This window comes from Rhineura floridana, chromosome 10 (assembly GCF_030035675.1).
Source record: "Rhineura floridana isolate rRhiFlo1 chromosome 10, rRhiFlo1.hap2, whole genome shotgun sequence".
Classification (NCBI taxonomy): Eukaryota; Metazoa; Chordata; class Lepidosauria; order Squamata; family Rhineuridae; genus Rhineura; species Rhineura floridana.
This window is the reverse complement of record NC_084489.1, coordinates 38,319,001-38,346,269: the sequence shown is the minus strand read 5'-3', so window position 1 is coordinate 38,346,269 and position 27,269 is coordinate 38,319,001. Positions and strand designations below refer to the sequence as shown.

The 27,269-nt window shown below is 44.2% G+C and overlaps 1 protein-coding gene across 10 annotated transcripts in view; it reads right to left on the bottom strand.

Annotated features, from left to right (window-relative positions):
* The window catches only part of HOXA3 (homeobox A3), a 68,365-nt gene that overhangs the window by 5,054 nt on the left and 36,042 nt on the right, over window positions 1-27,269 (bottom strand). Inside the window, exons 1-3 of one of the 10 annotated variants that reach the window (XM_061587311.1) lie at window positions 24,798-24,923; window positions 17,410-17,587; window positions 12,802-12,883 (exon numbers count right to left, since the gene is read on the bottom strand). Coding sequence is in view for 1 of the 10 variants with exons in the window: in XM_061587321.1 (XP_061443305.1) it covers window positions 20,004-20,335; window positions 20,823-21,468 (978 nt within the window). In the remaining 9 variants the exon portion in view is untranslated. Of the gene's footprint in view, window positions 1-3,097; window positions 3,367-7,511; window positions 7,841-7,985; window positions 8,083-8,832; window positions 8,984-12,801; window positions 13,375-17,409; window positions 17,588-18,659; window positions 18,684-19,228; window positions 20,336-20,822; window positions 21,542-24,797; window positions 24,924-27,269 lie in introns of those variants that run through there. The other 9 variants (XM_061587312.1, XM_061587314.1, XM_061587313.1 and 6 more) reach the window with 9 other exon arrangements.

Below are 27,269 nucleotides of genomic sequence, written 5' to 3'. Positions count from 1 at the left end.
CCACAGTGGAATAATGTTTCCACCCCCTTGGCCTTTAAAGTACTGAGCAGTTCCTCTTACACTTTACACTAATTGTTTTGCTTCCCTTATATATATATAAGAATGTTGGTGACTCTAATATAGTTATTTATCAGTTTTCTTCCCCCCTTTTTTCTTAAGTACAATTAAAAATTATATATATATATACATGAAAGCCATAACAGAAAAAGTGGTCAGCAGCATGAATGGCCTGAGGGCAAAGAGAATTTCGAGAAGGGGTGGAGATATATATATATATATATATATATAATTTTGAATTGTACTTAAGAAAAAAGGGGGGGAGAAAACTGATAAATAACTATATTAGAGTCACCAACATTCTTGCCCTCAGGGGATTCGAACACATGAACTGTTTGCTAGGAAACGTTTGACAAATGCAAGGCATAATGGTCCTCGTGTGATGAAACAGCACCGCGGCTAGGGATATCCCTCTCCTTCCCAGTTTAATAACCAGTCAACTTCCTGTGCATAAATTAGCTTTAACTGCTGCGACTTTCGACAGAGACACAAATCTGGCCTCTAGGATCAAACAGCCTCAACGTGTAACCAAACACAACAGTCCGAGGCGATCTTGCAGCTAGACCTTCTTTGTGGGAAGTTTCTTTTGCACCCTGGGGCCTATCCCTTCTGTCCATTGCGTTCTGCGGGAACAGCTAATAATTAATCGGGGATGTATTAAACAAATATAAGCTATTAACATATTCCTCTTCAAAATTACCTCTCTCTTCATGTAATATATATCCAAATTCTACCTGCTCAAACATGATGGATTGGGAAAAGACACACACCAGGAACCTGAAAAACCAGCGTTCATCTCCATGACCACGGGCTGAACTTTCCTACCAACTTAACGATAATAGGCTCTGTCTTTGAAACTGCTATGTAATTTGATGTATGAGGGTCACTTGGCTGGAGAGAGGGGAATGGACACACAAAACCACAGAATGCTCCTACAACCCAAGCGAATCTTTTCTGTGTACTCAACAATGTTTACCTGCCTGAGCATAACTAGCTAGAGATGGGTTTTCATTCCCAGGAATTTTGTCTGCTAAGAACTTTTACAGGCCGGTCCAACCCTAAAATTAAAACCCATCTCTCCACAGTTTCAGCGCTCTATCTCCATCTTCTCACAAATATCCTCGGCTCACTTTTCTCAGCCAAGATAGCTCTCGGTCAGTGCTCATTCCTTGAAGGAAGCGTTGCACAACATCGTAGACAAGCACTCAGATTCATTGCATGTTTTTGCATTTCAGTGCACACCGGTTTCTTAGAAAACAAGCCGCACTGCAGAGACAAATTGCTTTCATAAACCTCTTACAGATGGCAACTGCTTTTTTTTTTTTTAAAGCAAAGTCTGTTTGATAGCTATTACGAACGATAACCCGACGGGTTAAGATCTGAAAATGAAAGCAATTAACTTTCTTTGCCTGCAGTTTAGAAACGGTAGCCCCAGAACACAATGAAGTTAAGCGAAACAGCTTGGATAGAAGCCGATTTCGTCCAGTTTGAGAGTAAATCAACTTAAAATGCAAGTACTTCACATAAAATAAAATAACTAGGTTGTGGATCCTACTGTTGTCATCTGTCCCCCAATCATTCCGCCTAATTTCCGGGCTTCTTTTGGAGGGGCCTCTTATCTTCTCTGAACCACAGACTAGGCAGTGTGGACTATTATGATCAACATTTCCTTTTGGTCAGTTTCATATCATTTACAGGCTGTGGCAGACTTTAAAGTAAGCTATGGCAGAGAGGCAAGAACCAACTCAGGCGAAGAATTACGACAAAGAGAGCCTGAAGTGAGAGGAATAAAACAGTTCCCGTCCTTAATTTGACAGCAGACCATTCCGAGCCAAGTGTAAACCTATTCGCCAACAATGAAAGAAGCGGTGTAAACCAACTCCTGTTGAAGTCAGGAGCAAAGCTCTCACTGATGGACACGACGCTGAATCACAACGTATATTGTAGTACAAATCCAAAAGTCAAATGTTTGCTTCAGATCCTTTGCCTGTTGTGGATGATACACAGCTGATAAACCAAAGAAAACCGGGAAGGGGGAAAAACAGGGTATAAGCAAAATTAGGCCCTAAAAAAGTTTGTCACCAAACCTATGGCAAGCATACTTCATAAACACTTGATCGCTTATCATGTCGAATTGTTTCGAACCCTGCATCTTCACATGAAGCCTGGTTTCATTCGCCTTTGCTTCAAAGTAAATCCCATTAGTTGCATCGGATTTACTCCCTGGCTGTTCCTGTGTACAGGCTGGCTGCCTTACAGAGCGATCCTATGTCTGTTTAACTGGAAAGTAAGTCGCACTGTATTCAGTGGGGCTTTCCCCCAGGAAAGTGTGCACAGGCAGGACTATTTTAGGATTCAGGAATCTCTCAGGGGATGAATAAGGAGACTAGATCGGTCCTTGGAAATAAAATATCTCGATCGAGTAGTACTTTCTTAGCTTCTTCGACATAATATGAAGCCTTAAGAGAAAGTTTTGCTTGGTTATGGAAGGCTCCCAACTGCTTCTCCCCACACACAACCCCTTCCTTCCTTCCACTGCCCCATCGGCCGACCCAAAACTCAGAAATGGCGATATGCTTGGACTTGAGCCGACATAGTCCTTGCGGGCAAAGAGGCAGACTGAACGGGCCTCAAAGTTTCAATCCCCACCTTTACTGGCTTGGGGACCGGACTGCAGCAGGCTGCCGCGACAGAACTCGACCCCTTTCTTCTTGCGCTCTTCTTGCGTCCCTTCACCCCACGCAAAAGCTGCGATTCACGCGGGCACCTCCTTTCCCCCTCCCCACTCACCCACCCACCTATCCACCCTCTCGCCCCTCGCCCCAAGATTTCCTGCCAGATAAAGGAAAGTTGAGGGGAGTAAAGAGGGGGGGCACAACCGGCCTGAACTCGAAGCATAAGGGTCTATCTGTCACTGCCTGGAAGGAAGCTCCAGCCTGTGAACTCTTCTTGAACCGAGATTTAAGTCTCTGGTCATAAATCACCAGGACATAAACTCCGCCATTCACCACTGATAGCAGCGTATTTGTGGCCTGCTTACCTTAACTTCTGACGACTGAGGCGGAAGCCAGGATTTGCTCTTTGGAGGCTCGGCGACAGTCGCTCACCGCCAGCCCTGGGAGCGGGACCCTTCCCCTTTCCACTGCGCCCCCCCTGTCCCAACAGAGTCCCCTCAGCTCCTCCGGGATGGGTACCAGCTCAACTCATCTCCACCAGGACGAGCCCACGAGTCAAGACGGGAGGAGTCCCGCCTTGATCAGGAAGAGGACACGCAAGGGGATCTTTCTCCAGCTCGCCTCTGACGGAGAGCCCCCCTCCCGCTTTACCTCACTCAAGCCCCTACCTCCACCTCCTCACTCCTCAGGCCTGGTTGCGACCGGGACCCTCCTCAGGCTAAAGAAGTCGGCTGTTTCCCCCCTCCCCAGATGATATTCTTCTGAAAAGCAGGGATGTTTCTTATGAAATATTTGCACGCCTAAGGGGGCGTTTGTTGGCGGGGGGAGGCAGATGCCTCGGAAAGTCCGGGGCAGGCAGGCGAGGAGGCAAGCAGAGTGGGGATGGGGGAGATGGAAGGGAGGGAGGGAGGGAGGGAGTGGAAGAGTGAAGCTCCGGGGCGGCACTAAAGGCCAGGAAAATTATGCAAATGAAGACAAAGGATGCTCACAAAGGGGTCACTCTCCCCAGACCTGATTGTGTGTGTGTGTGTGTGTGTGTGTGTAACACACACACAAAGACACACATATCTGGCTTGGTAAACATGGACTATTCTGGAGGTGGAGGAAGGGTGAAATCTGGGAGTTATGCAATATTTGGATGCTCCCCATATAATAAAGAAGGCGCCCTCTGATCTGTCTGCCACCCAGGCCAATCTAGACAGCGCTTTCAAAGGAACGATTAAAATAATGACATTTTGGGATGATGAACCGGAGCGCTCACCCGAGATAGGCAACCATAGCCAGATGCCCATGTAAGGAGGCATCTACACACATGTCCTTCCCCTAGGCTTCCGTTGACACTCACATCTATATGCGGTATACACACAGAGGCGTCCATGGACAAAGCAAGCTACAAATGTTTAGCATCGAGGGAAGATTTGCTACTGAGTCCCGTGCAAATTGGATGCTACTCCTAGAAAGAGGCAGCCTGACTCCAGTCCCGGTTAAACCTAATTACTGGCACGTTCCTCTCTGTTCAAATCAATCGGAGTAAGACGGCAAACATAATCCTAAAGGGTTGGAAGGCACTCCAATTGAAAGCGAAGAGATTTTTTTGCCAGCAAACGTGGTTAGGATCTAATACGGAGGCTGCAGCCCTCGTGCATCCTTCAGCGGAAGAAATAAAGAGGACCCAACTTCTAAATAATTCGGAGGTGTGCCTTGAATTTCTGAAGCATAGTGCGTGGAGGCCGGGTAGTTGCCCATCTATCTAAACGACTTTTCACACAGATGTACAAACCTCTCCGTATGCATTATTAAAAAAATAATTACAGAGACATACGTAATGTTATGTGTGCATGCTGATGGGCGTGGATATTTGGTTCTGTGAACTTCAAATATCTTTGTGTCTGTCTGTCCCATTGTTTGTCCTATTCTCCCATCCATTTCTCTGCTCTTTTCCTCTCTTTCCAACCATCAACCCAAGTTGCGCCAGGTTTAGCAAGCGGAATGCTTCTGGGTTCCAAAAGTGCTGGACATGGAGAGCATCAAGGCTTTAAAGCAACACAAAAGAGCCGCTTGGTGCGTCAGACCTTCCTCGGATAATGCCTAGGTGCGAATTTGACATGCCTCCGTGAACCCAAGGTGCGAAAAATACAAAGGGCCCTCTCTCAACCGCAATGTCACCTTAAAGCCGAAACAAAGCAAACGGGGGAAGAAAAGGGATTTAAGTACGCACGCACACACACAAGGACTCTAAGGCCAGGGTGGCCTCTTATGCATACCAATGGTTTTTGTCATTTATGGCTAGGCAAGATTTATGGCTTCATGCACCCAAGCTGTAAACAGAGCTCCACAACAGAAAAACACTTGCTCTTCGTAGCATATTGCGGTGGCTCCCAACATGAAAGGGGAAAGCTGAGCAGCGTAGGAGGGCCAATGGGGGGCCCCAAAATTCACTGGTTGGCACTTTTGCTACAAACGACCCCTTGGAAGTTGCGCTGGAAGAAGAAATAAAATGCCTCTTTGGTCAATCATCAACCCCTCACTTTCTTCAGAAAACTGCTGATGTGGCTCTCCCCCTTTTTTTTTACCCACCAAAAAAAGAGCAAGATGCCGGCTAAGAAACTGGGAAAGGGTTGTTTTTTTGCGGGAGGTGGGGAGAAAGAAATCCTCTCCACAAGAAGTTCGAAAGAAGACCCGGTGTCCAATCCACCGCGCGCGCGCACAGCACACTGCCACAAAGGCAGGACTGGAATTCCCAGAGACCATGGCAAGGTGGGGGTGCCCCATCGAGCGTCGGAATGGCTTTAGGATACTTTGTTCTGGGTACGCCTTTAGAGGCAAATAAGATAAAAGGATTGATAGTTTGAAGGAAGACGGATTTCTAAGCCCTGAATATTTAAATTAAATATCCTATTTAATTTAATATCCTGTCTGATGTAATAGGTGAGATTCTTTCCCCTTCTCCCTTAATTTTGTTCTGGGCTTTGTAACATTTCTCAGTTCAACGTGAACATTTTCTTTTTAAAAAAAATATTTTTTGTACTTTATATAGATAGGGTTGCCTTGCGCTTCCCATTCTAAGAAGCCACAATATTTTGATTTATGCCATTGGAAGTAAAGTGGCGTAAATCCGTTTCCAGTTAACTGGATTATACTGGGAAATACATATTTCAGAGTGTCCCTCCCACTGAAAATCCTTTCTACAACGTGGAGGCGGGAGGGCTGCTCACAGGAAAGCAAACAAACAAACTACCCTACATTTTGAAACAGGAGTCGAAGTTTGGAAAGTCACATTTTCTCTTCTGGGGAGAAAAATCGTCAAGGGCAAAAGGATTTCGGAATGCATTGTGAAAGAATTCCTACATCTTTTATGGGAAGAAAAAATAATTCAGGACTCCGAAATAACTGAGGAACAAGAAGGGATTTAATTGCAGAGAGAGAAGCATGGTTGATATTCTCGATAAAATGCAAATCTGAGAAGTCAAATACGCCAAACCCCAACTTGGTTACTGGGAAGTAACTACCACTGAACATTATGGTATTTGCTTCCTGATAAGGGTGATTTAGGATAGCAACTCCAGAAGTGTATCGTCTCCAACCTTAGGAAGAAGCCTGTTTGGTCTCTTATCACTGTTTATCTTATCAAACCCCATACAACCGCTATTGACACTTCGTTTGGTATTTACTCAGCACATACTGAGGGTTTACTCGATTCTCTTGATGTACTTTTCCGTGCTTGTGCACAAAAGCCCTTTCTGGTATCAGGATCAGGACTCTATTCGACTGTTTAAACTGGGTCAAAATGCACCAGAACTGGGTCATAAATCATAAGATAGGATGACAAAGTAATTGAGCCATAATTAAAGCTTATATTGTTTATTTATTTTCCTGAGCAGGTTCTGGCCTATTTAAGATCTAAGTTCCCCTCCCTCTCCCTCCAAAATGTGGTTTTTGTTGTTGTTTTGATTTGCTTTTAAGAGCAAAGTATCTTCTCTCTGAGATACGTGTGTGTGGCGGGGAGAGAGATGCATATACAGATTTGGTTCATTTGTTTTACATTTCTTTATTTGGAATCAGGTCAATGGGCAGATAACGGAAGGTGGGGGAAATATATAATTTCTGCAGGACACATTCTAGAATTAAATAACTTTAGTATTTTAGATAACCAAAGTTTTATTCAGACTGGAAGTAGAAGCTTTTGTTCCCTAACTCTAAATGGAATAATTGCAACTGGGCAGTAAGACTGGAGGGGAGGCACAGCAGCGTGTAGGCGAGCCTGCTGCCCCCAGCCTACTGGCAACATAAATCAAAAGTCAGCACTCTGACCTTTAGCAATGCCGGGACTCAGTGGTGTATGTAATTTTATATAACATTTGTCCCCTTGTATAACACAAGGGGTGCTTTCATTCCCCCCTTATTTAGGGTGCATTTCCCTCCATAAAACTGAATGGATAGGTGGCTAAGACTTGGTGAGAGGTATAGGAAATCTAAGGAGATTGTAAACCCTTTCGGAGGAAAAGAGGTGTCGGCGCTCTCCTTTCCTTTCCAGATCCCTGCTGAAGCAAACAGCCTCCCCACCCCCATCCCAAAGAATATCATTGATTTTTATGGGGCGCGGATGGATGCTTTTATTCTGTGCTCAGATAAAAAGTTGGAAATTTAGCAGGGAGAGCGGGAAAAACGCCTGCTTTCTCTCCTGGAATGGTGAAGATTCCACTGGCGCACCTTAAGTGGCCCACCAGTAAACAAAGTACCGCTAAGCATCATAAATAAAATGGCAGCAGTATTGCATACTCATCGATTCGGAGGTCCAGAAGAGAATCAGGGAGAGATCTGGCTCCGATCACGGTCCCGTGACGCTTCTCAAAACGCACTTAAATCAGCATCAGAGGAATATAATAAACCCTAAAAGCAAAAACAGTGACCCTCTCCTCTCCTGCCTCTGTTGGGTTATAACCAGCAACGGCCATGAAGCACCAAGACCAAAACAAAATAGAACAAAATAAAACAAAACAAAACAAAAGCAGCCCAACCACAAGGAAAACACGCAGAAATCCAAAACCTTATGTGGGGGGGGGGAGAGAGAGAGAGATTCTCTGCTCTGTTTGTTGCAAGGCTCTTTCCCTCCCCCCCCCGCGCTAGCCCAGGGAAACAAAGGGGGAAACGAGGCTTGTCTGGTGTCCACATACACCCTTAAGCCTTTTCTCCTGACCTTTGCCTCGCCCAGCCATAAGTCACACACGGCAAAGGAACAATCAACGGAAATACCTTAAAATAAAATCCATCCTTTTTAACGAAGCATTGCGTCCTAACAGACCGGCAATAACCTTTCCATAAGGACCGAGCGCCGTAGCCCAAGTGGAAGCTCTCCGAGGGTGAGCGGGTGGGTGGGTGGGTTGGTTGCGGGGGGGAGGTGGCGGCGGCGGCGGCGGCGGCGGCGGCGGCGGTGGATAATAGAAAGCAGTTCTTGCTCTGAACAGAAACTGGAAAAGCGTAATCACAAGCGAAGCCAGTCCGGGTCTCCACTCCAAATGCCACAATAATGCGCTGTATTATGTGCTCACGTGGTCATACGTCAACTTAAATCCTTTTATTTGAAATAGGGAATCACTGAAGGAACAAGGCTTGGAAGCGCGAGCCTCTGGTGCATATGTGTTTGTGTGTGAGTGTGTGTGTGTTTCCCCTCCTTTCTTTCCGTTCCCTTCTCCCCCTTAAGCTTTAGCCAAGTGCGTTAAAGAAGGGGGGGGGACAGATGATCTTTTATTATTGCCTTTTTCATCCCTCCCCTCCCACTAATATTTCTGCATGTAAGTTTCAGACGGAAGATAGGAAGAATCATTTCCCCCTCTTCCAGATTATGTGATTACACAGAATTTGGAGACTAATCAACTGGCCTTTTCTGAAGGAGAACTCTCCGCTGACCCTTAGCGGGGAAAAGGGCAGCTGGCGCAATCCGAGATGAACTTCTGCCACCAATTCCCTCAGGAAGCCCTCCAGTATTAGGGGGACCATCGGCCATCCCACGGGTTCCTCTGTCCTTCTAATGAATGGGGCTTGCTGAACACCCACATGTTACACCAGAGCCGTTGTAGGAACCCAAAAGACCCGTAATTACCTGACAAAGGCAAAAGGATCCTCTGGTAGAGCGTGGTGGTCTCCCGTCCTTGTTAACACCCTAGGAGGAGGAGGAAGGCGTCTGCCTGCTTTGTGCTGGATCTACATTTTGCAAACTCTGTTGGGACCTTCTTCTTCAACCTGCGCTTACGCATTTCCTATGCAAGTACTTGAGTGATGTACAAAATTATAGGGTTCTGGAACGATGTAATATTTGAGGGGGGAATAATGATCTAACTGTCCAGAGAGGGAGGATTTTTTTAAAAAAAAAGCTAGCAAGAAAGGGGGGATTTCACACAAGTCCCTTGAGTGAACCTAAGAAATGAATTAATCTCTCATCTGCATGCAGATCTATAAACTCTCTTTTTCTTACCGTTCAGTTTTCACAACCGTCATAGAGCTCTAACAAAGAAAGTGGCAATGTCTTATAAAGGCAACAAGGCAAACCTGTTTATACCTTCTATGTACTATAGGCCCACTTCAGTTATTCTAGTCCCGAATTTCTTGTCCGATTTATCATTTTCACCATGTAATTCCCCTCAGTTGTTTCCCAACCAACTCTAAAGAGTTTCATTGTGTTCTGTTTCTTCCATCACTTGCCTTAGAGATAGGAAATAAATCCCTTTACTATGTGTGAGCAGATGAAATGTATACTTTGCCAGCCTTATGATCAAATTATGAGCAGTCCTATTCCTTTGACTTTAACCTGACTTTTAAGAGGCTTTGATTTTAAGAGGCTGTAACCATAATCTCCACATAAATAACCATAATCTCCATTCACAACCTTGTTAAGTGGAAAGGCATGGATTTCAGCAAAGACTGCTCTCCTTCTCACTGAGACTGTCTAGTCTGATCCAAGAGGTTCACTTTTACTGAGATGTGGGTAGGGATTTTTTAAAGGGAAGCATCATTACATATTTTAATTAACTCTGAGTGCCTTAAAAAATCACTCGTCTCTCTCTTTCTTTTAATCTAAGAGGCTGTAATCCAAACAACATTGAACTCAATGGCAGAACACCCAAAGTACGTTTGACTTTGAAGCAACTTTTATGTGTTTTCCTTCCAAGTAAATGTATAGGATCATAGCTTTGATAGAGCCAAATTACGTGGTTTAATAAGAATGGAAGCTACAGACCATAGGCCACAAACGACCTAAGCACGATCTCTTTTTTTTGTCCTCTTTTGAAACAAATAGAATAGTCATAGGCAGGTCCATCACTAATAGTTCGATTGACAAATGCTAAAGTTATATTGAGAGCATCCTTATCCAAGGAATGGATTCATAGGTATTTAAACTGAAATACTTTCAGCCCAGTCAAAAGAGGCCCCCAGAAGTTCTTCAGCAACAATGCAACTGAAATTAATGGATAATGGAGCAGATGGGGGGGGGAGGCACAGCAAATCTTCATGAGTCTCAAGTAAAATGTTATCGACTGCATTGAGTCAAAAGCAGAAGATGGCTTCACCAAATAGAAACTACAAAAGCAATAAATCATAATCATAAGTCTGGGGAACAGCTTCAACTTACACGCCTTAACACCATCTATGAGTACAGCCTTTTTTCTTTCTCTCGCTCTCTTTCTATTTAAAAGGAAAGAGCTCTTTTCTATGAAGATCTTTATTAGTATTAACGATCAAGTTAATGTGAAATCGGCCGTTGCACTATTAACTCCGGTACCTATTGCAGGGAGAGTGACTCTGTTCTTAAGAAAAGTAACTTCTTGGTGATTTATGGGAAGCTAATTCTTCAGGCTCTGCTTTAGAAGACCAGGAAGAGTCTAGCTTGCCTCACTGGAAGCCTGGACCTCTGCTAAATATTTCTCCTTTAAAAAACCAAAACCAAAAGCAGACCTGGAATTCATTTCCTTCTGTCGAACTTCAGGGATCTTGAATTTTGAGAAATACAAATGCGAATAGACAGGAAAGAAGCAGCTCTTTGATTTGGCTCGCCACCCATTTTGCCTTGTTCATGGTGGTTCACCATTGCCTTCCTCCGTTACCTCAAGGACTGGGAATTGTGAAGACTTTGGAAGAGCTAAAAATGTTACATTTCAGTTAGGGATCAGGGTTAGGGCGCCCCGCCCCTTTCCTCGCATATAGCCATGGGATTCATGAGGAAGAAAGAAGAATCAGGTCTAGGGCTGAGATTCCAGGCACAATTACCTGGGAGGAAAGGGGGCACTGAAATCAATGGACATCGTTTTCCAAACGATTGGTTAGGATCCAGGTGCAACTAAGTTGTACAGTATCTTTAAATTAAAAGCTACGAGGCTTGAAGTCCGGCCTTAACGTTATTTACTCAGAGGTAAATCCTACTGATTTCAGCAGGACTTCCTGCCAAGTAAATATACTGAACATTGAAGCCTCCAAAGGAAGTGGGATTTCCCTCCCACTAATCGTGCATGGATTACAAGTTTTAGAAAGAAAAGATTTGTACTTTTGTTTTAAATGAATTGAATTTTAAGGCTGCTTTGAAGTCGTGTTCTACCAGACTTCTCTTTTGAAACAAATGCCGATTCTTAATGCTAAATCTTGCAAGTATGTGTGTGATCACAGATGTAAAATCAAGTGGCCTTCTCTAATATTTTACTTTCACGTTTATGTTTCAAAATGCAAAGCAAGGTAAATCAGAATTAGGAAATGATGCCCTTAGAGAGACACTGTATATGTTATATCAGAGTTTGGTTTGTTATTTATGTCGCTTATTTATTTATTGTTTTCATCCCTGTTATAGAATTTTATCCTTTTTGTTTAAGCGCTAGAATAGTTGCACTGCATTAAACCCATTAGCCTTAAATTTGTTCAAATTTTATACATCCCTATCAGGGGGGTGCTAAGTTTTCCGCAAAAAAATGATTAAGCATGTGATAGGATTCTTACTTGTTATGTTCCCGGGTTGGAGGAATTTTTTTAAAATCATTAATTCCCCCCCACACACACACACACATCTCAGAATGCTGATAGTTTTAAACCAACATTTTGTCTTGAAATGGCTCAGGAAGGGCATTTGGAGCACCTTTTAGCAGAGAGAATTTCAAGAAGCTGCTAAACCAACACAACAAACCTTTGTAGCCTTGTAATTTATGCCTGCCTTTTAAAAGGTAGTAATCTAAACTAATTGTACTTCAGCCTCATAAAACCAGGTAGTAATTCTAGCAGGAAATTCAGACGATTCTACATATCCTTTGGTATCTTTTTTATTTTATTTCATATGCTGACCTTTTAAATGCTTTCACTGATTATAAGAATTGAAACGATAGAGGGGTGTAAGGCACTGCCATTAGGATCAAAAGCAGTCGTTGATGAATAGTTTTCAAGGAGCAGATTTCATCTGTATTCAGGCGGGTATAGAAGCCACCTAAAGGAATTTTTAAATTTCGTTACAACCACAGATAATGTAGATATGAAATTACTGGTTCCTAGTGGTGATCAGCAGCTGTCGGTAATACCCAGGTATTCTAAATTCTAAAGGTGGCTTTTATTTTCGTGTTCTAAACGTAAACATGCTGAAGACTACAAGGCATTTTGAAGAGCTACCAAAGGAAAAGATACCACCCAGCAGAGTAAACAGTAAACAATCTATCAGCGCAAAACTTTTAATCACGAACCTAGCCGGAGAGCTGGATTTGATCGTAAATGCATTTTCAGTAAAGATTTTCCTGACACCTCTAGCTCTTTCCAACCCGTGAGCAATCCTCCCCATTTTGAATGGCTCTCAAAGAACTGCTCTTACTTAGGCTCTATGTATTTCTTTGTTTGACAAGACGTGCATTCACCGACCAAGAAAGATGAATAGGCACAGTGCAGAAAATTCCAACCGATTTAGCTATTTATCAAACCCTATACTCACAGTAACCTCTGTAAAAAGCACTAGCAAACCGAATCCTTATAGCTGCAATATGAAACTATTTTAAACAATTGAACAACAGACTATATAAATATATATTTTTTTCACCCACAGGGCTCTTACCTCCTCGCGTTTCCAACCAAGGGGCAGAACTGTTTCCAGATTTTAGGTGTCCTTAAACCGTATTTTCCAGTGCACCGGACTGCTGTAAACAAAGAACAGGCAATGGCTAAGACAGAAAACTATAGGGGATGAGCATTATTTTCGAGACAAGACGGGGGTCAGCTGCTGAGTTACTTCAACAGAACCTCGGCGGATATATAACCATTACAAGGAAGCTGTTGAGTCGCATCATTTCTTTAAAATGTAACTGTATTGCCTTTCACAATCTGTGTATGAAATTGAAAAATAAGCATCCTTCTTATGTAGACTACTCCTCTCTGTGAATATAATTCCTCTTATATGAAATGTAAGCATTATATTCCTCAGGGAAACCTTTGTTTAGCATCATTTAATCAAGTAAAGACATTAAATACAACTGGCCGCGTTAAATGGCATAAGAGAATGGATACTTCAGTTTAAATGCAACACACACATCGGTGGAATCTGAATGCACCCTTGAATGTTTGGGCCTGGTCTTCCGTCACCGAACTGTTTAGTACTGGCACCAATAGACTTAAAAATCAGGCCAGGAACAATAACCAAGTACAGGGAAAAACGAGAAAAGAGTAGTATTTTTTGTTTTGATTTTGTCCGTTGACAAAAAGGAAGCCTGAAGATAACGATATTGACTCTTACAAAGCAATCGTAATTTTCCTCAAATAGTAACAATGAGATGTTTGACCCACTTTCTCCCATCCACTGACAAGCCCTTTAAAAAAAAAGTCACATAGGATTCTTCTTGTCATGGCTAGTAGAAGTAACAGCTAATGATTGCTAAGGGCTGTTTCTTGGAATAATATCATCGAAGGCTTGAAAAAGTTTTAAATTCCATCTTGGGAAAACCTTGCATGATAGAATTTGCTTTAGATAATTGGGTAGTTTGGTAATGACTGTCATAATTTTAAATTTGGTGCTAAACAGGCACCTAGCAATACAAAACGAGAGTGAGAGAAGTTGTAATAGCTTACTGGGGTGTTTATTGCATTCTTTCATTAGTAAAAGCTTCTGTTTCTGGAACTGCCCGTGGATTTTGCCAGGCAGCTACTTCTCAAGCAAGGAGCATTTAAGGGTATAATCACACACCCCCCTCCATATTGTTGCCAGTTTTCTAATCCGGGGAACTCCTTTGGTGTTTAACGCTCAAACTTCTCCGTAAACAATCCAGCCCGTTGCAAACTATAATACAATTGATCACAATAGTCTTGGTTGCGTTGGACCTCCCCCCCCCCCTCAAATTTTTATTATTAAATCAGCATCATGCTATTCGGTAACTTTTGGTCGTATATTTGGGAGCAACTACGGTACATGTCCTGATATTTTAGAGAGCCCTTAGGGGAGGACCTACTTCTCTGCAACGCAGAAGTTAAGTAGCGCTGGAGCACTTAACAAAACGGCATGACTTAAAATGCTATCACAAAACTCTAGTAATAATTGTGGTGTTTAACTTGGTGCTAAATGGCTCTACTTAATGATGAGTCACAGAGAAATGTGTCCCCGACTTCGTTCCCCCCCCCGCGTCCCTCCCCGCCCGCTTCTCTTCCGTTTGTCTCCACGCTCGCAACGCTTGCTGCTGCTGCTGCTGCTGCCGCCTCTCCGGTTTCTTTCTTGGCTCGAGGAGCCGGTGATTTATGAACGCCTGGCAAATTGAAAAAAACAGGACTCCCGCTCTGTGGTCGGCAACTATCCATAGTGCGAATTAGTCCTAGAACGTTATCAAATAGCTTCGCCTCGGTTTAAACTTAATCACCCACAAGGCATAATGCGACCACAAGGAAGCTTGCAACAAAGGCGGGACATTTTTTAAATCTCCAAGTCGCTAAAGTCAATGCTCCCAATTAAAAACCAGAAAAGAAAAGAAGGCAAGCGCAAACAATGAAAGGCAATCAAGGCACACGACGGGCCTGTGCGTACTTACCCACCTCATCCCCCTATTGCTTGCTTAAGAAGTTTAAGGACCCTTGCAAAGATAAATCAGGTTGGTTGGCGCTTTTTTTGTTTTTTTGTTTTTTTGGAAAGTCAAAGAAGAAGTTCCCTTTCATTTCGTGAAGAATCACTCCTAGTGAGAACTGACGGTCACAGATCCATTCCTGAAGATCTGCACTAATTATTTAATGTCACGTGACATTCCAACCCCTCACCCACCCAGCCGGTCAGATTAAAATTTCAATACCCGAGAAGAAGAGACGCAACACCTTTATCTACCCTAGCAGTGCTTCTCTGTTGCTTATTTAGGCCTCATCATCTCTCCGGTTTTTGACAGCTTTTCAGTTTCTGGGGAGATCATATGGACATCAATAACGCGGGCTTGTCAGGCCCAAGCCGAATGAAACAGTCAAGGTCCCGAATCAGTCATTTGAATTCGAATTTTTATTGTCAGTGGCAGCAGGTTGGGGCAGCATACTCAATTTGGGACCTAGGCCTTTCATCACACGCAGTATCACCTGATAAAAGTCCTCGTGGTTGAGATATCAGGCAGGCCAGCTCTTAAAAGAAGTGGGTCATAATCCTACTTTATCAGTATTCGCTTTGAACTATTCCGATGGGGTGAAATCAGGATTCTGCTGAGGTCAGCAGGAGTGTTGCCACCCATTTCAGGGAGGCAAAGGTTTCACACCTTGGCCAAATCCAGAGAGAAAGCGATCCATTGGATGCCATATAGTAGGGACTGGGAACTTCTGCTAGCCCTTAAATCTCACTGGGTTAAAGACAGTCTAAGTTGCACTTAGGGCCTATTGATTTCAAATACTCAGCAAATCCTAACCATGTCTATTCAGAAGTAAGTCCTACTGAATTCAATAGGACTGACTCCCACGTAAGTGAGGTTATGATCGCAGGCTTGGTCAAGCAATGACTAACTTGTCCTATTGATTGCAACGGCACCCCGGTACAGTCGATGTAACCTGGATCCAGCCCACTGAGCTGAATTGAATTTGAATGCTCCTAACTTTGTCTCTTGTGCCTACATGTCATTTGAGAGATGGGGGCGGGGAACAGGTCTGCTGTTTGTTCAGGATATAGGCAAAAACACCGATGTGCTCAAATGGGATCCAAGTATGAAGTTAAGAGAACTTGGTGGCCTGAAACCCATGGGTCCAGTATGGCTATAGCAGCTAGTAAGTGAATCTGCTCAGGAGGAACTTGACAATTAGCAGGACTGCAACCTCTCACTTTGCTCAGAGCAGAAAAAGAACAAGATATTAACACCTCCTACTCCATCTAAACATTGCCAAGTCTTCCCTTCAGGAATTGCCTCTGCCGGGAGGATAGAACTTGAGTCTCAGGTGTGATCTGTCTCTCTCTGGAAGCAGAAATGTAGCGAGAAAGATAGTACTCTGAGTGTTCTTTCTGAAGCTTTCTTTTTTCTTTCTTTCTCCTTTTTTCAATGGCTCTTCTCCGCATACCATAAATCACATGGAAAACCTCACATTTCTTGTTTATTAGTCTTCCAGTCGGTTCACGCTAAGGTTGCCCCATGGAATGGTGTCACCGAGATATCGATCTCTTTTGTATATTTCTGTAGCGAACAAGCTAAGCAAACGAGGGGCACTTCTCTTAAAAGGAAAATAAAAAGGGGGGATAGAATTTCAAGCCCGTTCTGTAGCCTCTATTGGTCATGAAAGACTTGGACATGGGGTGGTAGAGCTAGGAGAAAGATACGGATGGCTGGGGGAATCAGGCCACATGCTCAAAAATTATGGACCTAAAGTTGGGGGATAGGTTTGGAAAGGCAAAAAGGAGAAAAAGATGTGAAACTGAAGCTGGCAGTCCTCTAATGCTACAGCATCACAAACATCCCATTTCTGCTTACAAAACTGGAGGAAATCCTCACAACATGAAATGGTGGGGAAACTAATGGAGTTACCCCACTTTGGGCCTGCCTTCCCCCACGCTCTCTTGAACACACACACACACACACACACACACACACACACACCAGTCATCTTCTTGCTGCTACAGCGCAAATGGTCAGACCACTCTTCAGGAATTTACGTGGCAGTCACTCTTAAGCGTTGAATACTCCTCATGGATGAATTCCACAGTCAGCCATCAAATAAAAGCAAAAATAAACAGAGTTGTGCATGCATGGGACACTTCCGAGTGGAAAGAGGCACGCTGCAATCCCATCCCCCGCCCTTCCTTGTGGTGAGATCCTTACATCTTACAGAAGAATTTTGATTTGCATTTTGGCTGTCTGAAACACAGAACTCAGGACAACTTTCCTTGCTACTATGGCATAAGTGAGAGAGAGAGAGAAAGGGGAAAGGGAGCATATTTAGGTCCAAGAGCCAGATGAGAAAGAATACTGCCTTTAAAGGTCAAGGGTTTGATGGGTCAGTCTGCTTCTCTTAAAAAAACAATTAATGGGATAGAAAATGTGTCCTTTTCGTGAACTTTCATCGTTGCTCTAGCACAGCGAACACAATGGTAGGGTGTCGTTTCTGAACTTATGGTAACATTGATTATGCCTGCCAAACTAAAAGCATGGACACCAACACATCACAGCGAAGCATTCTGCATTTTAAGGGGAAACGCAACAACAACAAAATCAAAATCAAATGAAAACACTACCTTGAATGACGGTGATCTGCCATGTGCATTTTCCAGTCCTCGTTCGATTCTCCACACAGAAAGTATACATTTTCAGGGCACAGCCAAGAGACTGTGTCTTTATACATGAACACATTTTCCCCAGGAAAATCCTTCGTGTCTTCTCAGACCTTTTCCAAGAGAATGCCTTTCAGAATCGCTGTTGAATTACAAAGAAGTATTTATTGTAGGAGGTGATTAATGATTCCCAGTAAAATTGCTATTTTCAGCGTGATTTCATTTCGGGCTCTTTTTTTTTTTTTACAATGGGAAGAGAGGAGGAGGGAAGGGGGGTTTCAAGTGTAAGACTACGGAAGTCAAAGAAGATCCGCAATCTTCTGCTTAAATACTAATCATTGATTTAACTTCTTGGGACACTCCTCTTAATTTTAGAGTCTCAGGAAATGTAGCAGAAAAGTCTCCACGCCAAACCAAACAAAGATTTTAGACAAAGAGATCTACGCTCGAAGGGAGGAGGAGAAGATACCTCGCTTTCCAGCCTGTTTTTTTTCTACTGCTTAAAAAGAAAGAAAGAAAGCGGGACAGGAAATTTCAAGGACTTAGCAATAATAAAGGAAGCCCTTTTGGGTAGTTCATTTAGGTGCTCTTTTCCAGATTATTTACAACGATGTTTACTTCCTTGGACTGCAAGTGATACCTTCATGGCCCTAATGGTGGTGTCACCTTTCCCAGCTCCATGGAGGTATGCTACACTTGAACTATCTGCTTATGCCTACACCACAGTACTACATGGCCCTGCCTACAAGCTATTGGATTCCATGCTCCATTAATAGAGGCACTCATAAGGGCCCATAATGTTTTCCACTCATGATAAGAACATTTAAGGATGGCTACCTTTAAGACTGCAATCCTACACACACTTGCCTGGGAGTAAACCTCACTGAACAACCACGGGACTTGTCTCTGAGTAAACATACATAAGATTGTCAGGTTCAGCTAGGGATTTTCATCTGCACTGGTTTTACAGTTCGGTTAAGCTGTGCAGAAGACCCCCAATGAAACCCATGGCAAGGCCACCATCTGGGCTCTACATAATTTGGGTGGGTATGTGGCTTCAACCCTTCTGGTTTAGTCCCAAACCAAAAGGCGGTGAGCCATTGCTATCCAACCCTCTTTCCCCTTTGAAAAGTTGCCTCCACTATCAAATGAGCAAAGAATCAAGGGGCACCACAGATGTTGCTGTAGGATCAAAAGTATGGATCGCACAGTACCATTGTTCCCTTCAGCCTACTGATCTCCTTGGGCATCTTTATTCCTCTTCGTGCAAGGCAGGGAATAACTAAATGTCCACAACGGTGTGGACAGAGAACAAATTTCATGAGTAAGAATTTAGAAAGACATATTTCTACCTTTATGCACAGTGGACTGGATTCTGTAGAAGGAATAGCTAAACAGAAGCTCCTGCTTAAGAAAATGGGCAGGCCACGCAGGCCAATCCACAGTTCAGTTAAACCTAGGTACTTAGACAACAACCTATTCAGCCCTCTAATGCTCCTCCCTAACCTGTTTCAATGAGGCTTACTCCCACATTTCTGGTGTCTAGGGGAGCCTTAGACTATGATCCCTATGTGAAAGACAGCGTCATCCACACCGCGTGACTTCTTTGTGCCTAAGAAGTTGGGGGAGTGTGGATTTAATCCCTAGTAAAACCAATTCAGCTATAATATTGGTACTGGGCCTTTCCTGAGGAATGGATTGAACTGTGCGTGTACATGACATCCCAGAGAATATTCATTTTTAGATCAAAATGTCAACAATGCCACACTCTAGGCAACTGGACTCTTCTCACGGTGTGTCTAGTGCCTTTAAGTTTATTTTTGTACAGAGTATTTTTTTATTACTAGCACTGGACATTATATATACATCACATATTCACAAATGTGTACACATATAATTCACAAACTGTACACAGACATTTGACTGTGGCAAGACATGAAGACAGAAATAGCCTTTATAGCAATATTGGTGTACTTTCCTTTTTAAAAATAAGAAAAATAAATGCAACGGGGAGGTGAAGGTATCTGAACTACAGCAGGGACTACACTTTTTACGTTTGTTACATAGAAAACACACTTTTTCGGTTGGTAAGGGCTAGAGGGTGTGTGGTCTTTGAGCATCCCCCTCCATTTCCAAAATGCTTCCTTGTAATAAAATGGGTTTACTTCTGTCTGTAGCTGAGAGTCCACAAATATTCCACGAAACACGACGAGCCTGTGGTTTATACAAGCATCTCACAAAGTCACTCATAAACATTTTGAGGTTTTAAAACATATATACAAAGGGTCCTTCTTAGGTACAGAATCCATCCTCAGCCTTTAAATGATGCTGCAGGTGGACTGTATTTCCATAAATAAATTGGAGGGAAAACATGGTGGGAATGAAAACGTCATATTTACAGAAGGTGAACATTTTGTCCAGCTGTGTTTTTTTTTAAGCATAAGTGCCTTGTGGCTGGTCCTCATCCAGCCTTTATGTCCCTTAATATAGTTATCTGGTCCCTATGACAAATTCAAACAGGCGTTTGATGGGAGGGTGTCCCTGCATGTGCCGGGCCATCATAGCGCTGCTGAGTTTGGGGTCGTCCTCCCCCTTGCTGATGGTGGATGGTGCTGTGCTGGTGCTTTGGCTTGTTGATTAAGAGTTGAGGGATTTGAGGAGCGCATCTTGGTGTTGGGAAGTTTGTGGTCTTTCTTCCATTTCATCCTCCTGTTCTGAAACCAGATCTTGACCTGGCGCTCCGAGAGGCAAAGCGTATGCGCGATCTCTATGCGTCGCCTCCTGGTCAGGTAGCGGTTAAAATGGAACTCCTTCTCCAGCTCGAGGACTTGTTGTCTAGTGTAGGCAGTTCGAGACCTTTTGGGCTCGCCTCCAGTGTAATTGGGGTTGACTGAGCGTACACACACACACACACGCACGCACGCACGCACACGCACACAAAGAAGAAGAAGAAGAAGGCAATGGAACGTTATCATTATTATGTAATAACTTGGCACAGGGTTGAGATTACATAAACGGGAAGAAAATGGTTCACAGGCTCTTGACAATAGGAGACAATTGGGGAGCAATAAAAATGGTGATGGGCGTTTGGGTTCAAGAAAAGCTTCAAAGACACATGGCCCAGAGCCACAGGCAGGGCTATGAAATTTATGGGGGCTATAATTACTGCCCTAACAGTTTGGCGTCTCGTAAATCTCTAGATAAAGGACCCCGAATACAAAAGGTTTCTCACGTGTATGTGTGTGCGCTTTTAAAAAAAAAACTTAGGAAATGCGCCATCACACACACAAACACTCGAGTCCAGCCTAGCCCAGCCTCCTCTACCACGCCACACTCACTCCATCCCAGCTCCCCTTGGAAGAAGGTGGTCAACTCACCAGTGCTCACGTGGACCTTCTTCATCCAAGGGTACACCACCGGCTCCTTCCCTTTGAAGCCAGGCAGACTTTTGTCCGGCAAGAGGGGGCAACCGGGGCTGCCCCCGGGCGCCGCTTCGCAATGGCGCTGGTGCGGCTGAGGCAGCGGTGGGACATGGCCTTGGACCAGGGGCTGGCTCTGGACGTGGTGGCCCTTCCGTGCAAGAGCAGAAAGAGGCTGAGGCGGCGGCGGCGGCGGCGGTGGAGGAGGAGGCAGTGGCGGTGGAGGAGGAGGTGGTGGCGGCGAGGCTCCTGGAGGTGGCTGATCCTGGCCCGGAGTGGCGCTGAGGCTGCTGTAGCTATAAGGCGACTCCGGGTAGTGGGCTGGCTGAGCGGGATACCGCGCCTCGGGAGGAGGCGGCTGGTAACCGGGCTCTCTGCTCGGCCGCTGGTAGTAATCGGGAAGCGACTGGCCAGGGTGAGCCTGGTGCTGCTGGCGCAGGTGCTGCTGCTGCTGCGGGTGGTGATGGGGCGGGTGGGGGTGGTGGGGCTGATGAGGGTGGTAGTTGCTCCCGCTGCTGCCGCCGCCGAGCTGCGAATATTCCTCGCAAGGAGGAAATTTGGGCTCGATGTAGTTGGAGTTTATCAAAAACGAACTCATGGTCATTAATTTGTGAAGTGCAAAAATACTAATTTTTCTCGCGTTGTCGTTTTTCTGGGCTCGAGGAGGCCCCTCCCCTCCTCCCCCTTCTTCCTTCCCTCCCTCTTTCCTTCCTTCCCTCCCTCCCCCTCCCCCCTCCTCCCCCTCCCCCTCCTTCTCCCCCCCTCGCTGCTGTTGTCAAGCGCCTGCTACCAAAGTTTGGGCCTCTGCTCCCCCCTTCCTCTCCAATTCCCACCCCAAGAGCTCGAACACACGCGCACTCACACACCCCAATGCCACCCACTACCACCTGACCGGCAGGGCCAATTGCTACGCGGTTGGCAGAGCCCGGATCAGGAAATGAAAGGCTGGCGGACGAGCCCAGGACAGTCCCTGCCTGCATTTCCCCTTGTAGGGAAGAAGGGAACGCGGCAGAAGGCAGGAGAAGCGAGATTCCTGGCTGTGCGTGCCAGTGTGCAGTCAAAACCGACGTTGGTGCAAAGGGGCGCACAAGGGAAGAGGCTGAAAAAGTGACAACAGGTCATAGAGCTGGGGATTTCTCCTCTGACGCGGTGATGCTTCTTTGACCTAGTTCTCTCCCCACCCCCATCACACATACAGTGAAAAGAGCGAGAGAGGTCCTTATTCGACTTTTAAGAGTTGATAGTTGAGGCCCCCTACGTCTAACCACGCCCAATAGTTAACACACCCTGTGCTTAGTTATGGGCAGGATGGTTTAGGGAGAGACACAGGGCTGGATTGTCCTCCAGCCCAGCTATGTGGGGGGCAGAAAATGTCCTTGTCGGTGCTCATTCGAAGGGAACCAAGGTTGGTCATTCTGGAATAATACATCCTAAACACAGGGCTGTAAGCTTGTGGAGTATGTGCGCGCGCGTGCGCGGTGTGTACGGTTTTTGACCACTGATATCAGACCACTTTCTCTGAAGCTGGGACAACAGCGTGACCAGAGCGATTGAGCGTCCAGCTTGTCGTGTGTCTGAAGCCAAGTATCAAACACAACGTATGCTTTTTCTCTCTCTCTGCATCTCCAGTCCTTTCGGAAGGGGTTACGAAGTCAATGAAAGCAGAGTAAAATGCGGTGTCTTCCTGAAACATAAAGAGCACCCGAGATTGCGTCTTCTATTCTCTGAATTTCGGGGCCATTAATGAGTGATAGGAAGTAGCAGTGCAATCAATGAGATCAGTCGATTCTATGAAAACACGGGGCACCTAATTGCAGCTAGCTATTTGTTTCTCTCTGATACGTCCCCGGGGCTTTGAAGTGTTGCTCTTTTACGGTAATTTAATTATTTTAAAATCCGCCACCACTTGGCAAATTTGGAGCGGCGGGGGCTCGTCAATTAGACAGAGAGCGCCGATATTAAAGGACATTTAAAAGGTGAATAGATTTAAAACAAAACTTGCAGTGGATTAGGGAGGCAGTAAAGATTAAGAACGAGGGCATTCCATTCCTAAATAAATAAATAAAGCTGCTTAGTTACCAGGAAACAATATTTCCTTTTGAGGAAAAAAGGGGGAAATTAGTTATTTTAAACAGAATACACTGTCATCTTGTAAAAGTACCGTAAATATTGCAGCTGAGCGATGTAAATAATCTCTTCGACTTGCGTTATGAATCCTGGAAATTGATCCTTTTGCAGGACAGGAAGGAAAAGGAGGCGACGGCCTGACTAGGGGTAATTGAAATCTGAAGGTTAAACTAGCCTCTTTTTAAAGACTATATTAATTCAAGGACTTGGCACATGCAGTTAACGTCTGCCTTTTGTTTTAATATTTGAACCTTTTAGAATACCCATGTAATTTTTTTTTTAAAAAAAAAACCTCATCCCCTTTAGAATTAGCAATATGGAACTGATAAAATGCTGCCCTCCCCTCTTCCTAAGGAAGCAGTTTGGTTGTAAGAAAAAGATCCATATAATGTGAGTATTCATTTCAACACGATTGTTTCACCGGAAATGTGGATTGATTATTTTTGTAGGCTTACCAACTGTTCATAGTGCATATGTGGATGCCTATTACATCTATATTAAAGACCATTTAATCAGTTACCTTTTTTTGTGTATGTGTGTGTGTCACATCAATTTATTTCACATTTTCCCTGGCAGAATTTCTCTTCCTACTGTCTGTTCATTTCCCTTAAACTGCTGACCCTGTGCTCCATAACAACAATTAAACAGCCCTGGTTTCCACATAATATCGGGGAAAACTCCATTCTAAAAATGGCAACAGCCTATTTTTCTAGTTCATCTCCAGTGGACTTTCTATGAAACTCTTTCCCTGATACACCATATTTGTGGAGGCAAATATGATGTCGTTTGTGAGAGTCAGGCCATACAACACTTGCAGGCAACACGGAAATCGAACAGCTGGATCCAACCCTTCGGGTTTCAAGCCAATACTATGCCAGTGATATTTGTGGAAATTACAACAGGCTTCGGATCTATTTACATGGGGGGTAGTTTTCTTTTGGGGAGGTATTTTGCTACTACAAAGAGCAACATTGAGCACATGATGGTCTTAAATGGTTAAAGGAAAGGCAGAGGGTTTCCCGCCTCGCACAGATATGCACACGCTGAAATGGACAATGCATAAACGCTCAGAGATGTACCTCAGACGCTCAGAGATGTACCTCAGACATAAACATAATCCGTTTCCCTTGAGAGAAACGGTGTCCTTGGATCTGAAGGCGATATTAACTACCAGAAACCACGATGCGTCAAACTCCCAGGTTTTATAAGAACAAAACAAAAAAGCCCCACAATAACACAAGGAAAGCAGGTACCTCCTTTTGTCTGCTGATTATTACCTTCGGAGAACGTCCCAGGGGATGTTTAATATTAGCTCTCCTGATTGTATCTCAGAGCCCTGTCTGTTTCCCCTGGACTGCTTTGCACTGGGTGTCTCTTTCGCTCAGTGCAACAGAAATAAATACGATTCTGGGCTAGGGCTGTAAATCTCCAAGGTGACCTAAATTGCTCAGCCGGGGCCTGGTTTTCCTGGGATTCTATCAGGCTGCAGAGATGGGCCTGTTCCTTGTCTTTGCGGTTTACATATCATAAACAAGAGCCCAGCCAAGACCACCAAGTGTTATCTCGCATGCGGCCGTTTCCGCGTTAACCCCCCTCCCCTTACTCCAGAGATTTATGGCTCCACTGAGCAAATCTCTGAAGGAACCTACACCGAACCCTGAAACCTGACCTCCTTAAGATTCAGAGCACCTTTTTCAACCACACAGACATGTCGGTGCGGGAATTTCAGCGCCAAGACACCATCGCGGATGAGCAAAAGTTTAGAAACTGAACCTTGCCAGGCAAGAAAACCGAGGATTTACTGACCTGAAAGTTGACGGCAACCTATGCTGATTTCCCCAACAAACGGGAACCCATCTCAGGGCGCTAGCTTCCTCGTGAGCAAATCAAATAAACTGATCAGTGAAGACTGTAAAGCCTGAGCAAGTTCAAAGTGGGGATACCTGTGCATGTGCGTGTGCGTCGCAATCTTAGGTTGTACATTTATAATCTATGCAATTACACTTTCCAACTTGCCCACGCGCCTGGGAGGCAGGGAGGGAGAGAGCACGGGAGGGGGTGGGGAGGAGAGATGCGGAGGGAGGGGGAGCGACCCCCGGCAGCCTGGCTTGAATTTGATTTGAGACATTTTGAATACATTTAACCCAGCTTTCACTCTTGAATGCAGCCCTGCCCCAAGTTTCAAAGTGACCGAAAAGTGACACCGGGCGCATTTTGTTTCATATTAATCTCACACATTGACAGTCTTTGTTAAATAACAAGGCGTGCCCTTCACCCAGCGACATTTTCATATTTGTTAGACGCGCTGACCTGAAGTTCACCTCGGCCTTGGACTTAGGATTTTCCCCCCTCTGCACGAGGTCTTTAAGAGTCTCTCTCTCTCTCTCTCTCTCTCTCTCTCTCTCTCTCTCTCTCTCTCTCTCTCTCTCTCTCTCTCTCTCTCTCTCTCTTTAATAGAGAGGAGGCGGGGAGGCTTTGGTCAGCTCACTTACTTCCTCACAAATGCGAAAGACACCTTAAGGGGGGATTGCGAGAAAAATGTAAACGTTATGTAAATGTAGCGAGGGCATTTCTGCTTTACATCCTTGCAACCAGAAAAGACCCTACGAAAGACCCGGAGAAGGGGACGGAGTTCCTATGAAGCCTAGCCTTACACAGTTGATTCTTGAGATGCTGTCCTTCCCGAAGCCCAGCTGTCTCCCCTTCAAAACTATTGATGATCTAGCTCTTTAACGTTGTTGTTTCTTAACAACTGGATTTCAAGAGGAACCTGGTTGTCCAGGACTGTAAATAAACACACTTCAAAAGAAGGGGAGGGGGCGATTGGGATCTTCGATTGAGGCTGAAAGGCCACGTTACCCCTCAAGAACCAGTGGCTGCGCTGCTAGGCTGTATGGGAATGGCTCCACTCAAAGCAACAAAAGCCTGCTGGGTCATTTTTATTTTTACTTAGAGAGATAGAATGAAAAAATTAAAAGGCAGTATTTCTTGAGGATGCTCTTTGAAATCCTTTTGGAAATATCCAGTAACTGAAAAAAACATTCTCTTCCGCCACCCCGAAATTCCACCTTGAATGGAAGCAAAATAAATTGGCACAAGGAGTCCTTGGATAATGAGGCCAGATTTCGCTTTGCTGCTTTCCACACAGATTTTATTCTCTCTACCCTCCCCCCCTTAAAGCCAATTTTTTTCGGGACAGTTGAGGCAATGAAGTATTGTCTTCGGAACAGTCTCCCTGTTCCTCTGTGTCTAAAAATGACGTTTAGGCAAACATTCCGCCTTGAGATTTTCGTGCTTCATATAATTACATTTCCAAACAGGCAATGCACTATTTCAAGGGACAAAACGTTCATTTTGAACCGAAATAGGAGAGAGGGATGTGGTTTCAACACTGTGCTGTGGGTAGTGTTTCTCCCACTGTGGATGATTGGTAATTCCATTTCAAATACATATATGGGAGGGGGGGGAAACATTGCAAGAAAATTTTCAAGAGAAATTCAGTGATGACAAATCAAAGCAGATTGCAGATTTATTTTCCGGAAACTCAGTGCACATGGCAACTAGTTATTCGTGTATTTCAAAAGCATTGATAAAGGCTTCTAATAATTACTTATTTTCTTTCTCACTCCTGCTTGTTCTTTGATATGGACACCTCTGAAGGAAAATGGTTTCTATGTCTCCGTAATAAATTACTCACTGACGCTGCAATCCAATACACACTTATTTGGGAATAAGTCCCATTGAACCCAATGGAGCTTACTTCTTACCAGACATGTATTGGAATGCAGCCTGAATCTCTGTGCGAAATATTATGTATTTCTTAGGACTTTAACACGGAACTTTCCGAGTTCCAAGTGTTGTAAAAACAAAATTTGAAAAAACACACATCTGCCAACACAGTTAAAATGGAAAATCTATCTCAGGAACTTGGAAGTTTGACAACCTGTTTGAAGCAACCTTACAAACCCGTGTTTCTAAATAAATAAATAATCCCTATTTCCTAGAAAGAAATAGCTCTTCAAATACAAAGATGCTTTTTTAAAAACAAAGAGGAATAAAATAAAGCTCCACTGGGATTTTAATAAGTCATCCAAAAGTGAAATTATTTTCTTTCTTATTAAATGTGGAAACTTAAATGATTGACATCCACAAGACCAATTTGCATATGGTCATTCCAGAACTTCCACTAAAAAACAATGCATAACGTGACCCCTTTAATTTTGTCTTGCATATATCTTACATTCCTGTCAACAGTGAAATCGCCATCGCATTCTACCA